This window comes from Pomacea canaliculata, linkage group LG4 (genome assembly GCF_003073045.1).
Source record: "Pomacea canaliculata isolate SZHN2017 linkage group LG4, ASM307304v1, whole genome shotgun sequence".
Classification (NCBI taxonomy): Eukaryota; Metazoa; Mollusca; class Gastropoda; order Architaenioglossa; family Ampullariidae; genus Pomacea; species Pomacea canaliculata.
Window position 1 is genome coordinate 34,271,024 of NC_037593.1, and position 15,794 is coordinate 34,286,817.

The 15,794-nt window shown below is 38.8% G+C and overlaps 1 protein-coding gene across 2 annotated transcripts; it reads right to left on the reverse strand.

The window, feature by feature from the left end:
• Positions 1 to 130: 130 nt before the first annotated feature.
• LOC112561296 (THO complex subunit 5 homolog B-like) lies at positions 131 to 15,443 on the reverse strand. 2 transcript variants are annotated; one of them, XM_025233695.1, is made up of 18 exons: positions 15,287 to 15,443; positions 13,834 to 13,977; positions 13,449 to 13,565; positions 11,398 to 11,495; positions 10,915 to 10,990; positions 10,383 to 10,450; positions 9,956 to 10,070; positions 9,267 to 9,399; positions 7,859 to 7,933; positions 6,888 to 6,940; positions 6,605 to 6,704; positions 5,975 to 6,086; positions 5,127 to 5,228; positions 4,000 to 4,229; positions 3,362 to 3,553; positions 2,015 to 2,130; positions 937 to 1,121; positions 131 to 676 (listed from the first exon to the last, which is right to left on the reverse strand). In XM_025233695.1, exons 1-18 carry the CDS (start codon positions 15,389 to 15,391, stop codon positions 613 to 615), a joined length of 2,085 nt encoding a protein of 694 aa, XP_025089480.1. In that variant the 5' UTR covers positions 15,392 to 15,443; the 3' UTR covers positions 131 to 612. The 2 variants fall into 2 exon arrangements, with proteins under 2 accessions (XP_025089480.1, XP_025089479.1); XM_025233694.1 differs by having other exon boundaries at positions 10,383 to 10,453.
• Positions 15,444 to 15,794: the final 351 nt, after the last annotated feature.

Here is a 15,794-nt window from a genome sequence, read left to right on the forward strand (position 1 = left end):
TAGAATACACTGTAAGCAGACTGATGGAAAATCTGATTTGGCTGATGGCATGTCTTTGCAATGTCCTTTCATGGAAATATGTATATAAATAAATGGACTCATGTGCATGCACACACACACACAGACAAAATTTTAGGCATCTTCGAGATCTGCCATATTTATTTTGCTTTATACAGACAGTAAATTTTGTAAACTGTAAACCAACATTCAAATGACATAAATATAAAGAAATCTGACATAAGTAGGTCACAAGGTGAATGTTTAGATCAGTGCACCACTCATCCTACCCTAACCCCTCCGACACAGTGGCGCAATCATTTTTCCCAGTTATTATTATTTTCTTTTTTTTTTTTTGCACACATATAGTGAATGATGTAAATTGCAAAATTCAGACAATCACTGAATCGGTCTTTGTGATCTGTCCAAATGGACTAACTAAAGGTTATCTTGGTTTTAGGAAAACAATGTATGTCTGTGATGATCATAGTGATGACAAATATCTGGCAATGCTCATGGTCCATGGTCACCATAATAATAGCTCAATGAGATGTCTGATGAAACTTTTCTCTGTGGTGGCCCAGATGGTAGTTAGAGATGGCTGATGTAGAATTATTATCTCTGGGTGAAGATTGCCAGCTCAGGCACGTATCTGTAGGGTTTGTTTCGCCCAGGTCCTCTGAAAATATTGCACAGGATGTCAGTTTCTATTTGTAAAAAAATTATTTATATGTTTATATTAGAAAATGATTCCATTAGCTCATCATATGTTAGAGCAATGATTCTGGTTAGCTCATTAAAAAACCCTATCTCATAACCTGAAATTTCAAAAACATGAGAAACTTAATAAATGACATGTCAGCTTCACAACATCACTTTTTCATAACCTCAGATTTCAAGGAATGAGTTATATCAATTTTTTAGAACCAATTTGTTTACCTGCACACACGAGGGATGACCTTTTCTTTTGGAATCTCCACGGGTGCTGACACATCCACAACTTCTGTCTCCAAATAAACATCAAAGCAAACCAGCAAGCGCTGCAACTGACAGGATAAGAGCTGTTCCTGAGACTTGTCCACAGTGAGCTCAGCGTAGTGGACGTTTACCTCCTCCTCCATCTCCTGCAAAACACATGAGTATGATGCATCACTATGACACACAAATGCTAGCACAGTAGCACAAAGCTACTAACAGAGTGATGTGACAATGACAATGTACCACAATGGTATATTGTCACACAATATTACTGATACACTATTATTATGACAGCTGTTGACACTACTGGGTGATGTTACTGACAGTAATGTATCTGGAACATAGGCATGATGCCATTGTTACAGCAGTGCAAGACCAACACAAACATTGCTGTTGACAATGTGGCAGACTGCTATTGTGATGTGTCACAATGGCCCACAGTGATGAGACAATGACACAAACATTCTAACAGCCAGTCACACAGTCTTACTGATGGTGACATGGGGGGGGGGGGAATTGGTGTTTTACGCCGTGTCAGCAGCTAAGGCTATATTACGGCAAACAGCCAGCCCTGTAAACAGATGCCACGTGCAGAGAAAGATCAGCGTGCCCGAGACGAGAAATGAACTCAGGGCAGCCAACCTTCACTGTGTTGGTGACAGGCGCTAACAGCGCTAACTGTTGCGCCACCGGACCGCTCTACTGACTGATGGTGACATGTCAGTCAAACTGGCATGATGCTGCTGATACACTAACATGCCATAAATACAAGCTGCTAATACCACTGATATTTCATGACAGGCAGCTTTTGACACAGTGTTGCACGTCTCAGGTAAATGTGCTGGAGATGTACATTGTTTTGCACAGCAACATTCACCGCTGCATGCATGCACCTCTCTTTATTAAGCTGCATTGCTATAAGTATCAGCAGTATTCTCTTATATTCACTCAAGCTTGCTTTTTCTCGGGTGTTTTCACAGAAATGACAGACAGGCTGATGAAGAAAAGTTGGAAAATGTAACTCTGTGAGGGGCTTTACCTTGATGTGGATGTCATTTATTGCTGTTCTCTGTGTTTGCCATGCCACACTGGTAACAAACACAGGCGCTACCTCAGGATAGTCAACACTGACCACTACATGAGCTGATAATCTGGCTTTTGAATCAAACAAAGAAACAATTTCCACTTGTTAAGTCTTAAACAGTCAAATGTCTGCACTTTTATTTTCTTCCATATTGGTAACTTAACATCTTTATTTTCCCAGTGCTACAAAAAAATGAGCATGAGCAACAAGTGAAATACAGTTCACTTCACATCTACCAAGTGAAATACAGTCATGTAACATTTATCAAGTAAAATATAGTCACAAACATTCAACAACTACAATACAAATACTCAATAAGTGAAATACAATTCACCTGTCACAAAAATTCACAGCATGAAATAGTTTTCCTATAACATTCACCTGTCACAAATAATTGGTCTCTTGGCTCTATTGCTCATTTTTTGTGACAGGACTGTATTTCACTTGTTGACTATTTGTGACAAAACATCTTAGTTTAACACAGGTTAGGTTAGACTTCAGACTTTGTCAAACTGCATTGTCTTAGCACTTCAATGACAGAAAATGCATTACAGCCAACTCGGGTAAGATGCACATTATTTTTAAACCATACTACTCTTTTGTTGAGGTCTTTTTGAATTTTATCCATTTCTGTAATTTGAGACAAAATGAAAAAGCAGTATGGTTTAAAAATTATTGCTTTAAACTCTCTCCAACTAAAACAGGTAAAAATTCAAACCAAAAATCTACCCATAAATTACAGTTCATAAATTCGTAAGAGTAATGTTCTCAAATACGCTGGTCACAAAATAACCTCCTGGACCTGAAAACAAACAGCTGAAAGAGGGCACCAACAATGGTAATCAACACATTTGGCATCAGAGAGCAACAACCCTCCTCCCACACCTGCCCTCATCCATCCCCCTCCTCCTCCTTTTCTTTCTCCCAACATTCCTCGGTTTCCCACGTAGAAGTACACTTCCCTCTCAAACTCAACAACAATCAGGGCTTCTGCTTACGCAAAAAATTGCGTACAGTACGCATTAAAAGTTCGGAGGACCCCTTCAGTTTTCGTCAATGGGGTCCCCTTCAAATTAGGGCGAAGAACAGGGACCCCTTAAAAATCTGAAGAAGGGGTCCCTGGGACCCCAAAGAATTTAGCCTTAGCAGAAGCCCTGACTATGATAATCGTATTTGTCTTAACTGACTTTAAAAATTGAGAAAAGGTTATATAGCATTAATGTGGACTGTCCAGTAACAAAGGAGACAAAGATATTAAGTTTTGAGTAATCTGTCCATTAAAACTTCGGGTACTGTTCATACCTGATCCTCTCTCCAAGATGGCAAGAAAGTACAGGTCATTTTTATTGGCAAACCCAGCATCCAGGATGGCCTTTGCATGAGGAAGAACAGCAAAATCACTGTGAGTTACTCTCTTCCACGACATGAGCTGTGAAGTGACCTTGACGGGGAACGTTTTCAGCACAGGTCCGGAGATTGACACAATGCCCCGTTCTGTGTCCAGACCAAAAACAAACAAAAAACTTTGCATTATGTCATACTATATCTTTCAGCACATGGACCACTGTGTTCCTGCTGTGTCATTTGTCTCACTGCATAATTCAACAAATCAACCTATTGTAATACTTATAAAAATCAGTCGGTTTTGTTTTGTTTTGTTTTTTTTAATTATTCAAACGACTGCCTACATGAGAATTTAACAACATAAAGATGGACTCTCATGCCTGAAGATCTGCTTGACCCCCATGTCTGCGTATGTGGTATGTGTACACACCAAAGAGATTCTCTATTATGATGCTTGTACATTATTTCTAGTTTCTGTTTGCCGTGTGTGCATACAAGTTTTCTTTGTTTCTCTCCCTTGAAATAAACATCGCAGATCTTCTCCTCCACACTTTCTTTGTCTCCCTATCATAAAGTAAAATATCTGGTATTTTCACCTAGGGAGGCCAGTTGCTGCAGCAGGCCAAGTCGTGACTTCAGTCGCTGACGCAGCCGCTTGATGGTCTGCTGCATGTAGGTGGCACTGACAGATGTGTTTGGACGGACCTGGGCACTACAGCATGCTCCCTCAAGTTCACAGCTCTCCAAAAACTGCAGCCCACCAAGCCATTGTGCCCATATATAGGGTCGCCCCAGCTGTGCCACATACTGACTAAAGTCTCCCATGCTGAAAGAAAGTCAACCACGATATGGTTTAAAAAAAAAAAAAAAAAAAAGGTAAAGGAAATCCTGTGACTTTATGATCAAGAGGAAGTGTTAGAAACCACACTTTTGATTCATGGCTAGCTTCATGTGAGTGGAGAGTGTCCATCTTATCTCCTTTGCTGCCTTACTCCCCAACCCTCAAAGTACCCATATCACAGCTGGGGAATTTGGCTGCATCAAACAATTATCAAACTACATGCCTTCAACTTTGGATGCTATAGCTCTAACCACATGACAATAATGTTAAAGGCACATTATTACATGGATAAAATCTAAATTATTATTTTGCATTATCTCCTCTAGAAGGTTTCTGTAAAGCTACCATTATCAAGCTTAATCCTTCTCTAGCCCAATGGTTTGTAATTCTCACCCCTTTAACTCTGAACTGTGTCTATGTTTGAGGTTTTTCAAGTTCTAGCACAGAACTCATCTTTTTAAGAAATACTTTTCATAATCCTACTGACTCCTCTACTCACTTCTAATTGACCTTTGTCTATGTACTTTGTTGTCTAAGACTCCCACAGTGTACTGTCCTCCATTTGCTGCTGCTTGCAATTCTTCATTATACGATCAATTGTTTATAGTTTCATGCACAGTGCACTGCGCTCACCTCCATATGGAAAAATGGGCTCCACAAATACAATTATTATAACTAATGACTTCTCTCAACACTACTCCAAAAAATTAAATTATTAAAACTGATGATTAGAAAAGATGGATGATCCCTCTTATTCTGTTGTCTCTGTGTTGCTCACTAAAAACATCTGCCAGAGTCAGGGTCTATCATACTTAATGTAACCAGAGTTAGGGTTCTAACATACTTTTTGTAACCAGATCTCCATTCAGTGAGCATACTCACCCATAGCGCCCCAGCTCATACTGGCTGGCAGGGTTAGGAGTTGTCTCCCCATGGTCTCCAGGGTAAAGTTCATCAAGTATTGATTGTGGTGACAAAAGGTCTCTGTAAGCAAACATAAAATGTGCTTATTCAGAAAAAGAAACAACCATTATGAGTGTATCTTGAACTTCTACAAAAACCACACATCCTTCAAAGTGACCCTGACCTGCAATATCTCGCAGACGTTTAACAGATACTGTTGTTGAGTTTGAGAGAGAGAAAAGCTTCTACAAGACAATGATCTAGCACTTGAGGGTGGGAAACTGAGAAATATGGGACAGGGAGAAGAAAAGGATGTAGAGGGTGGACTAGGGGTGGTGTGAAGTTGTGGACTAGGGGGAAGTAAGGGAATTGACTAAGGGAGGCATGGGTGATGGATTAAGGGAGATATGAGGGGATGGACTAAGGGAGATGAGATTGCTGTGGTATTTCTGGAATTTGGATGGTCTGCCACCATTTTTACACTTCAAGACAGTACTATGTATCACACACAATGCTAGGTTTATACTAATATATCACCAGGTGACACATCCATTCGCTCTCTTGCACATAATTCTATTTTTGGCTTGTACCATAGCTCTTGTCTGATACTAGTTCTGACAATGATATTCATAAGCCTGCATGTGTGTTTGAGATAACACTAATCCTCAAAAGCCTGCACATATATCTGAAGTAACTGGCCACTAACTTTCAAACCCCTACAAATATTCGACTTTTAGACTTCAGTTATTATTTATGACACATTAAACAAAGTCATGAGAAAAGCTAAAAATAAAAACATAAACTGGTTTTAAGTACAAATGCCTGACCCTCCAGTGATACAGCTTGTCACAACATCTTTGCTGGGAAGGACGTTGACCCCAACTGTAATGATGTTGAGTGCTGGGAGGTAGCTCAATGTCAGATGTAAAGTGCTGCCCTCTGCAGAAGAAAAAGATAAACAATAAACACTAATAATAATAAAAATCATTCCTTATAAAAGGCATTTCTTCCCTAGAGAAGATCTCAGTGACATGTAAATATATATGTATACAAAGCTTATAGTGTACAATACACCTAAAGCTTGACACAAATGTAACACAACAGTATGTCATATCATCAAGATCCACAAATTAGGTTTACAGAACAGACCCTTTGTTCTCACCCACTTTTATTTAAAGTCTACATAAGAATCCACATAAGGTTAAGCTATAATATACTAGCAAATTAGCAATGCCAGTCACATAAAAGATATACCAGATTGACATGACAATTTATTTATAGAAAAGATTTACGAGCTGCAAACCATAAACCATAATTGTGTGTGACATAAACAATGAGCCTTATAGTCAGTAGATACTATACTGTCAGCAAACACAAATACTAGCTAACATCAAAAACTGCGAGACCACACAGCACTCATTCTGTCTCTCACACACAAGCACAAGAGCATGATTTACCTTTGCCAGAGATTTCCATGGTAACAGACAGTGGGTGCTTGCAAATGACTTTCTGTTTCTTGTCACACAAACGAGCCTCTACTGTTTTACGCCTACGTTTCTGTTAAGAATTAATAATAAAAAAGGCACTAAAACAATCTGTTCTGAGTTTGAGTTATGGTTAAATTATACATCTGTTTTGTCTCTGCATAACTGGTCACATTGGGAAAAAGGTGGACTGAAGAACAAAAATCAACAAAATAAAACTATCTTCAGCCACTGCAATTAGTTCATGGCAACTCACAGAGTTTCTTTTCTCCTGATCTTGGTCATCCTGGTCACTGTCACTGTCATCATCTGCACAGACAGGCTCACAGTATACAGGAAAGTTCAGAATAGACACAGGCTCACAAACAGGTTCATGGTACACAGGCAGGCTCACAGTACACAGGAGTTTAGAATACACAAAGGCTCACTATATCGTCTAATAGTACACAGGTGAGCTCAGTATACATACAGGCTCACAGTACACATGACACAAAGGTTTACAAGTCATAAATATGCTATACTTGTCGTTAAAATATTGAAGGTGTGACAAGAAGTTGTTGTCAGTTGATGAGCCTTGCTTGGTGCTGAATCATATGAGAATGTGAAGCCTACTGAGAGTTCTGTCCCTTTGCCTAAAAGGCCGAGGGGATTGGCTCTTGATGATTTTGTTTCTGTGTTGTGGTCGTGTTTCGATTTGGATAAAAGTGTTGGACCTTCATGATTACATGTGCTTCTGCTGCATTTTCTCCCCTATTTTGTTTTGGAGCTGGATGGTACATACTGTTATTCTGACGTGCAAACTGTTTGGATCTATCTGTGGATTCCACTCTGCTGTGCTTCACTCGCTTTGGCAGCAACCTTCAGTTGCAGTGCATAAACTGAAGTGACGATCATCTTTCTGCAGCTTCATATAACACTTCTACTTATTCTCTAGATTTTTCCATATATTTTCAGTATTCTCCTGACATCACTAACCCTTGTTCCAAGAAACTCAAAGGAGATGACCTGTTTGATAGACTGATGGTAAAAGGCAGACATGGAACATTCTTTCACCTAAAATCAATTACCAGTTCCTTCTTTTAAATATACATATTTAGATCAGCGTCCCTACATTTGCCTAGATTTATGTTTACCTATAAAAAAAACAAGGAAAAAAGGGCGTGTTGCGTCAACCTTGCCTTAAAGTTACTAGCAAAAAAGATGTTTTACAAAAAATAAACTACTTACCTGGTTCAGGTATCTCTAGGGACAGAGATTTGGCAGCATTGACATCCCCCTCCACATTAACCCTCAGGTATTTATCTGTTGAACAAAATGTCATTCCTACTGTCATTCTTGATGAATTGTCATTCTTTCAAGAGGTGATAGTGAAATATTCCCCATGCTATGTTATAGTTTATATTTTTGTTTTCAGCCAATCTGTTTTCAGGATCCCACTTTTCCCCTCCTATAATCCACAGCGTTTGAGAGCATACTAGCATTTTGTCTTCACTGCTAAAATGTTGCTGTCTGTAGCAAGAATATCTTAAGGCAGAATGCGGAGTCTTAAGTCATAGGTCTTTTATGATTTATACACAAACATCATCTTTAAAGGCCGAAGTCTCCTGTCAGGGCAAAATGGAATGGTATCGCCTGAGCAAGGGAAGGTAGGAGAACACGCGGTGCAGACTGCTAGCGGCAAATCGTCTCCACTTACTACCCGGACAAAAGGCGGGGTGGACATCATAGGCAGTTCCGACTAGCCTGGCAATAAAACGTCTTCCTCACCGGACCAGTACTTGCTGTAGGGTCTGAGCGCTGAGGTGAAAAGACTTCTATCTGAACATACCGTCACAGGTACTAACCTAGCAATACAATGCAATACAGCCATGTGCTTGCTGTTGGCTTTTAGAAAGCTGAAGTGAAACGGTTTCCTACTGAACATACTGTCAGGGTTAGGACTCAATGTATTCTCCACCAACAAACAAAACTAGAATATATAAAGGAGAGAAGAATGAACAGCGCAAATGACACAAACATAAAAACAACTGAATTTTCAAACTTTATTTTTATTGCTCTTTTGTCTTTCTCTATATCTTTTATCTTTCTTTCCTCATAAGCGGGGATATCAATATTCAGAAGGTAGTCCGTGTTTACATGTACGGTCTATGTGTGCATTCCACCCAAGTTTTGAGTGCGACGTGCATGTATGCTAGTGTTCACACTGTAGTATTATTATTTTATTTTCCAGTTATGTATGCTTTGTTTCTTACGTTGAATCTGGAAAAAGACAGTCGTGTCCATCTCATGAATTCGATGTCCTTTCTACTATACCATTTTCTTATCACACTCCGCACTTCCGTGGCAGCTACTCTACAGCAAGTACTAGTCGGCTGAGATAGACGTTTTATTGCCAGGGCAGTCGGCGGTGTTTGTGTACCTCTAGCCTGCCCACCTGTCGATGTAGTAACTGAGGCGCAAGTGACCCCTGGCTGTCGGCACTGCGTGTACTCCTACCTTCCCTAGTACCATTTTAAAAAACGCCCACCAGGACTTCAGCCTTTAAGGTGCTTTTTCAGTCTATTAAAAAAATTGTCCCCCACAACAAGTATGGAGATGAATCCTATGGGTATGATGCCATTATCTATCTGCTCACCACATGCCTGCTGGTATGCACTTCCCTGCATGTAGAGGACATATAGAGGCAGAGGCAAGTGTCGAGCCGTCTGGTGCTGTTCCCGTACTTCATCATATGGCATCTTGAGGTAATTCTGTACTGGCTTTGTGGCCTGTATTCCACATAAACTTTATCTATCAACAGTTACTAATAATTTGCTCTTTATCGCACACTTTGTACCGTCCTAGAGAGGTGATTCTTGTTCGCACCATCACTACCTGTAAGTTTACATTCCTCTTTAGCATCTTTGATCTCAACACTAAATTTTATTTTATGTTTTGTCTTCATGCTTCGTTCTGTTAATTATTCATCTAAGAAAATCAATTTTGTAACAAAAATGCATAGCTGGCCAAGCATTACTGTCTGTAATTATATCAAACAGTAGATAAATAGGATGATATTCTTGGCCATTCTGATAATATCTAGGTGATGCCTGATTCATTTAGCTAGTCGTGTGTATGTTATTCCCACAGACTTAAGGTCAGGGGCACCTCAGGAAAATAACGGTTTTGGGGTGTTGTGGTCAAATTCAAGATAACACCGCATTTGCATACTTTGACATATAATAAAACAGATTCCAGGGTGTTTTGTTGAAAAATGTATGTTTTGATGCTGCATAAAAAAAAATTTCACACATATGAAGGGAGAGAATTAACAACCACACAGACCTCCAAGATGGAAATAAGCTTAGGCTGAAGAGTGTCAAGATAGTCTTCCTTGCTGCGGATTTCTTGGCTTATCTTCTCTTTGCACAACTGAGCCTCCTGCAGCTTGCCAGCAAGTCTGTAAGGTGTAAATACAAATGCAGCTCATATGCAGACATAAATATTAGCTTTAATATTAAAAAACGGATTAAAAGATTTTTATTTTAAAACTACATAACCATTAAATATGGGCTCAAAGTGCTTTACTAAAAAGAAAAACACGCAAACATAATAAAAATGGATGCTGGTCTCAAAAACTGTCAGAAGGTTACACCATTCTGATCCAAAAAGGGACACAAACAAAAGATATTACTTCTCAAACAAATATCTGTTAGGAAAATTAGGAAATCACTTTTAATGCTAAAGAAGGCACATAACTGTTACCACTTACTCCTTTCTCTGCTCAAGCTCCCATTCCAGGCGTGCCAGTGTCAGCTGATGAGGGTCTTCCTTGGTGATCTTCTGAAACAAAAAATATTTTAAATTTAAAGTTCTTCAACAAAGCTCCCAAGGATGCTCTGCTCTGCACAATCATGTGCTGCTTATCACCTCTCCTTTACAGACCTTACTTGACCTCTACCCTTTACCCCTCAACACAGATATTCCTTGCAGCTGTCACTTCTTTCATGGCCACCTCTTAACAAGTGACCACTGTGACCCTTTCTGCAAAAGCTCTATAAAGACTATTCTCAGCTTTGAAAGTTAATCCAGATTATTCACATACTGAAGCCTGTACACAGGACAAGTGATTAAATTATCTAAAAACTAAGTCAGACAGCATCTCTTAAAGGTAGCATGTTAATCTATAAAATCCATTTCTGCCGGACAACTAACATTTGATTAGATACTGTATGTCAGATATGCAACAGCGAGACTGATTAGCACTGTTTTGTTAGCAGAAATAGTACAAGAGTCCATCTCACCGGCCGTGAAATGCGTTCAGGTGCATCACGGTAGAACTCATCAACAGTCACAAGTTCCACTTCTTCATCTTTAGATCTGAAACAGTAGTCAATTGATTGTAAAATGTATCCATAAGATACCACTAGCCACAGAAAGCACAACTTACAAAAAAAACATCATTCACAGGAAAGCAGGTCTTTCAGAAATGCAAAAAGAGCTTTTTGGAAAGTATTAATATATCTGTTTACATAAATGAAATTGATTAATTTAATATCCTTTTTTATACATAGTGCATGCCAGTGTTCATTCATCCTTTCAAATCTATTGACGTTTTAGATACAAAGCACATGCAAATACTTTTTAGAAATGAACTAGTAAGCATTAAGGTGTCATCACATTAATCCTTTGTTACAAGAAACGTCACAAAAACTTCAGTTTATAAATGATAATACATACTTGCAACAGCCCAACCTTAGTATCTATGAGAGAAAAACGTAACATACTTGAACTCTAGACACTTTGTGATTTCCTTCTGTAAGTGCATCGTCTCATACAGCAAGTTCTGCAGCTGAAGGTGATACTTCTCAATCTGTTGTTTAGCCTAGAAGTACATTAAATTATCCAGATTGATTACACCTGACTGCAGTTAAATCACATACAGGATCTCTTCTACACAGCAGTTCAACCACATTACACAGGTCCTCTCATACCCAGCAATAGATTAGGCTAAAAGTCAGCAATCAGTCTGAATGAAGATCAAAACATTCTAACAGAGGGATTGGGTGGCGCAGTGGCTAAAGTGTTTGTCACCACCACAGTGAGAATTAGGTGTAATGGGTTTATATCTCAGCTCCAGTTTACTCCTCTCTGGATATGACACCTGTTTACAGGGCCAACTGTTTGTGGTTTTCTCTGGGTACTCTGGTTTTCTCCACCCTGTGTGTATTGTGTATACAGAAAGTGACCTGCACACATTTATACATACAATCCCATAAACACACATAACTGTACAGCAAGAACACATACCCAGCAAGCGACATAAAATCCTTAACCTCAACACATATAACCATAGAGAGAAAACACAGAGACACATACAACCCCTACCAGCACACACACACAACTGTAGAGAACACACATAGAAAGTGAAATCCATACAATCTCACATACACACATATAGCAAGAGAGAGAGAACAAATACATAGAAAGTGATATGCATATATACAATCCCCCCCTCAACACACACACAAACACATGCATTAACACACATACTAACAACCACAGAGAGAACACATACATATGTTGCATAAAACTAGCAAGTGGAGGGTGATTTAAGGACAAGCCAGAAGAAAGAAATACATGTTTGGTCAAGATATGAAACTACCAAAAAGCACAGGTAGGTGATTTCTCAGTGCAGTAGGCGGCAAATTCCCAATACTCAGAGCAACGAATCTATAGGATCACTTTCCAAAATCTCCACAATTCAGCTGTCCCCTCCTGACTGGTCAGATCTGACCAATAAACAGGGAAAACACAAATTTGACCAACTCAACACTGCCCCCTCTCTGCTCTTGCCAGTCTGTGAGCTTTCTCACACCAGTTTTTCACCAGGCTTTATGCAGTTAAGATGTGTGTCAGCTACCTTGTTTCTGCGGTCTCATGGATAAGCTGTGCATGGTCTGTGAAGTGTGGTGAAGTCTCCTGCTATCTAAAATGTTCGCTGGACTGACTGCTTGTCCTGCTCTGCAATTTACCTTGTGAAGTTTGCTACTCATTAGCTGAGGACAGATGGGTGCAGGTAGATGAACAGTGGTGGAAAAGTAAATGCCTTGGCCTTTTAAATTCTCTTTATCTTTAGAGTGAAACAGTTGTGGATAGCTGGAATTTAGGTAGTTAGATGGGATAACTCCATATAGTCATGTCATCTGGCACAGTACAAAGAAGAAACGACAGCAGGCAAGGACAGCAATCTTAAACAGCATGATATTAATAATGTACTGGAAGATAGTGGAGTTCTTTGACTAAGTGCAATATCCAGCCAGGATATCCCTACAGAGGTTTTGGAGAGGTTGCACGGCAGACAAATAAGAATAAATACAGGAAATTCTCTAAAGTTTCAAAGAGGTTGCACATCAAACTGAGCCGACATTAGTGTGTATGGAGAGAGTTTGGTCAATATAAATAAGTCCAAAATATTATTTCTTATCTGTATGTAAAATGTGGGGAGGGGGGGAATCTGAAATGGTGTCACATAATCATAAGACTATCTTAACAAAGCTATCAAGCTGGAAGCTCTAGCAACTCATTAACTGCAGCAAGTCTAAAATTCCTGACAAAAATTGACAGTTATCTATCCAACAAGAATAGCTAACAGGTTAGCATTTCTTAAAATACCAATAGCATCATCTCCTGCCTTCTCATTAAAAGATCTCAAAGGATAAGATAGAACACACACTTTAACAAAATGATGCATATCTAGTCTTAAGCTGACAGTTAACAGAGCAAGGTATTGCCTTTTTTTCCTTCAGTTGGACCTCATCATGTGAAAAACTTTTACCTCATTAGTTGCTTCTCTAGCTCTTCGGCATCGGAAATGGGCAAGACGGTTCAGTTTTTTCAACATCACAAACTGCAGTGACACATCTATTTTCTTTGCCTCCAAATCTTCAGCACCCTACCAAAACATTTGATATAATAATAATAATAAAAATAATAATGACCACTTATAACGTACGTATTCAATAGGTTTATTATCTACATAAAAAATATTTTGCTCATTATCATTACTAAGAGTTTATGGAGAAAGCTTCACCCTGGAAAACTGGGTCAGTTTAATGCTACTTTTAAATCTACATAATGCAAAAATCTCAGCACACACACACACACAAAAGAATCTGAATTAACTGAAAAAAGAAATACTTTTTTTCAGCTGCAACACTTACTGCTTTTTGCTTCTTCATGCCTTGGATAAACTTCATGTTGTCACGAATGGAACTGCAGGCTGATTTAAACAGTTGTACATCTTGCTCTGCATCTCTCGCCTCTGCCTCTTCCTCCTCAGCATGAAACAGCAGGCTCTCATGGTCCTGTGGCCCAAAGACACACTTTCAAAAACTAAAATCTTTTATGAACAATGGGACTAATATTCTATAAAAATTCTATACTTCCAACAAACAATATGGTCAAAATATTTGATTGCCACTTTCTGGAAGTATATAGAACTTTTGTGGCATTTGTATTGCACACAGGGTTGATGACTATCAGGAGGAAAAAAGTAAATAAAAAAATAATTTTCAATCTTTACTTCTCAGCAAAACAAAAGCTAACTTAAGTCAAATACCAAAATTTATTATGAATAATAATATTTTAGTATCCTAAATCAGTCACCATTAGAGTGAAAAACAAGATGAGCTAGCAGAGATGAGCAGCAAAAATGGCTAATAAAAATATATGAATAAGAAACACAATCTCTCCTTAACATAAAACTGCTAAGTTCAAAAACCATTGTCGAAATTTTACAGGAGAGGTGGTAAAGCCAACTGGGCTATGATTGTGTAATGTACACGTTAACACGTAGGCAATCTTACTGCTGCCGCATGCAAAGATGTTCTTTAAAGTATGTGTAGTCATTACTAGTAAAGATTTTCCAATCTATTTAATTTAGATTAAAAGGTTACAATGATAATAAGTATATTGCTACTGATAAGTGAACTTTTATAGCTTGATACTCCAGCCAAAAGTAGGCTTACTGTGTTTTACAAAAAGTCATTTTCACAAAAAACTCCCATTAACAACTTCAAAACCTTCCCCTGCCCCACAAAAATAATTGAAGTCCAAGTTAAAAATGTGAACAAAGTGCTGATTTAGAGGCCATATCATAAAACTTTTGGGAATGGGTGACGCTTCTGTTCACTGCATTAATTAGACCTCGCCTAAAATATGCACATCTGTACTTCTGTAGCTCTTGTGTGTTGAGAGAGATAAAAGACTAAGTAAATGTGACATGATTGATGACAATACTTATTCCCACTGCATTGCAAACTGATTGTGGCTAGTTCCTATAAAAACCTTTGTTTTCTTTTTATTACAAACTCCTTCTGCAAAAGTTTTAGTGAAAAACATATGCCCTGAATGAACTGTGTATCGCAATAGATCATTATATGTCCCGTCACTAACGTCAGAAAAGACTCATACTACAAAAATAATAATAAATAGATCTAAATGTATTATTTTTTGCCATTTATAATACTAATAAACTGTACTGTTACATAATAGATTATGACACGGTTAGCATATATATTTAAGAGGTTGCTTTACCCCTTACCGCGCTCCTACTAATTAGCAAGATCAAGTGCAATGTTTCTCATAACAGTTAGTTAAGGCGTAAAAACAAACCTTCGAAGATGCACCATCTTGTATTTTAGTTTTTTTGGTTTCTATCACCGAGTCAGGTTTCAAAATTCGCTTCTTTTTCTTGTCGGCGTTGGCGTCCCTCGACATCTCGGCAGCCGTCCACGAACGACGAACTTTAATGTTCTTGTGCGACAGGAGAGCTAACAGGGGAGATAAGTCAGGCGATCTCGTGCACAACTGTCAAAACGACTGGTGACCCTTACTAGTCTTTTATGTACAGTGTGTTCATGTTATTCGTTAGGCGCTTCACAAAAACTCATCAAAGTCTGGTCAGAATCTAGGGGACCGAACTATTTCTGTTTTCAAAGGCCAAACTTTTAACGTCTCGCAGAGAGAATGGGTCTGACTTTTGGGGGAGAGATGTGGGGATAGTCGAGAAGCCATAGGTGATAATAGGTGCATAGGTGCATAATCTCTCGTGACCGTATGAACACTATCATACCACGAACTTGTATTAACACGTCCGTGATCATACTGGGAAATCGTAGCC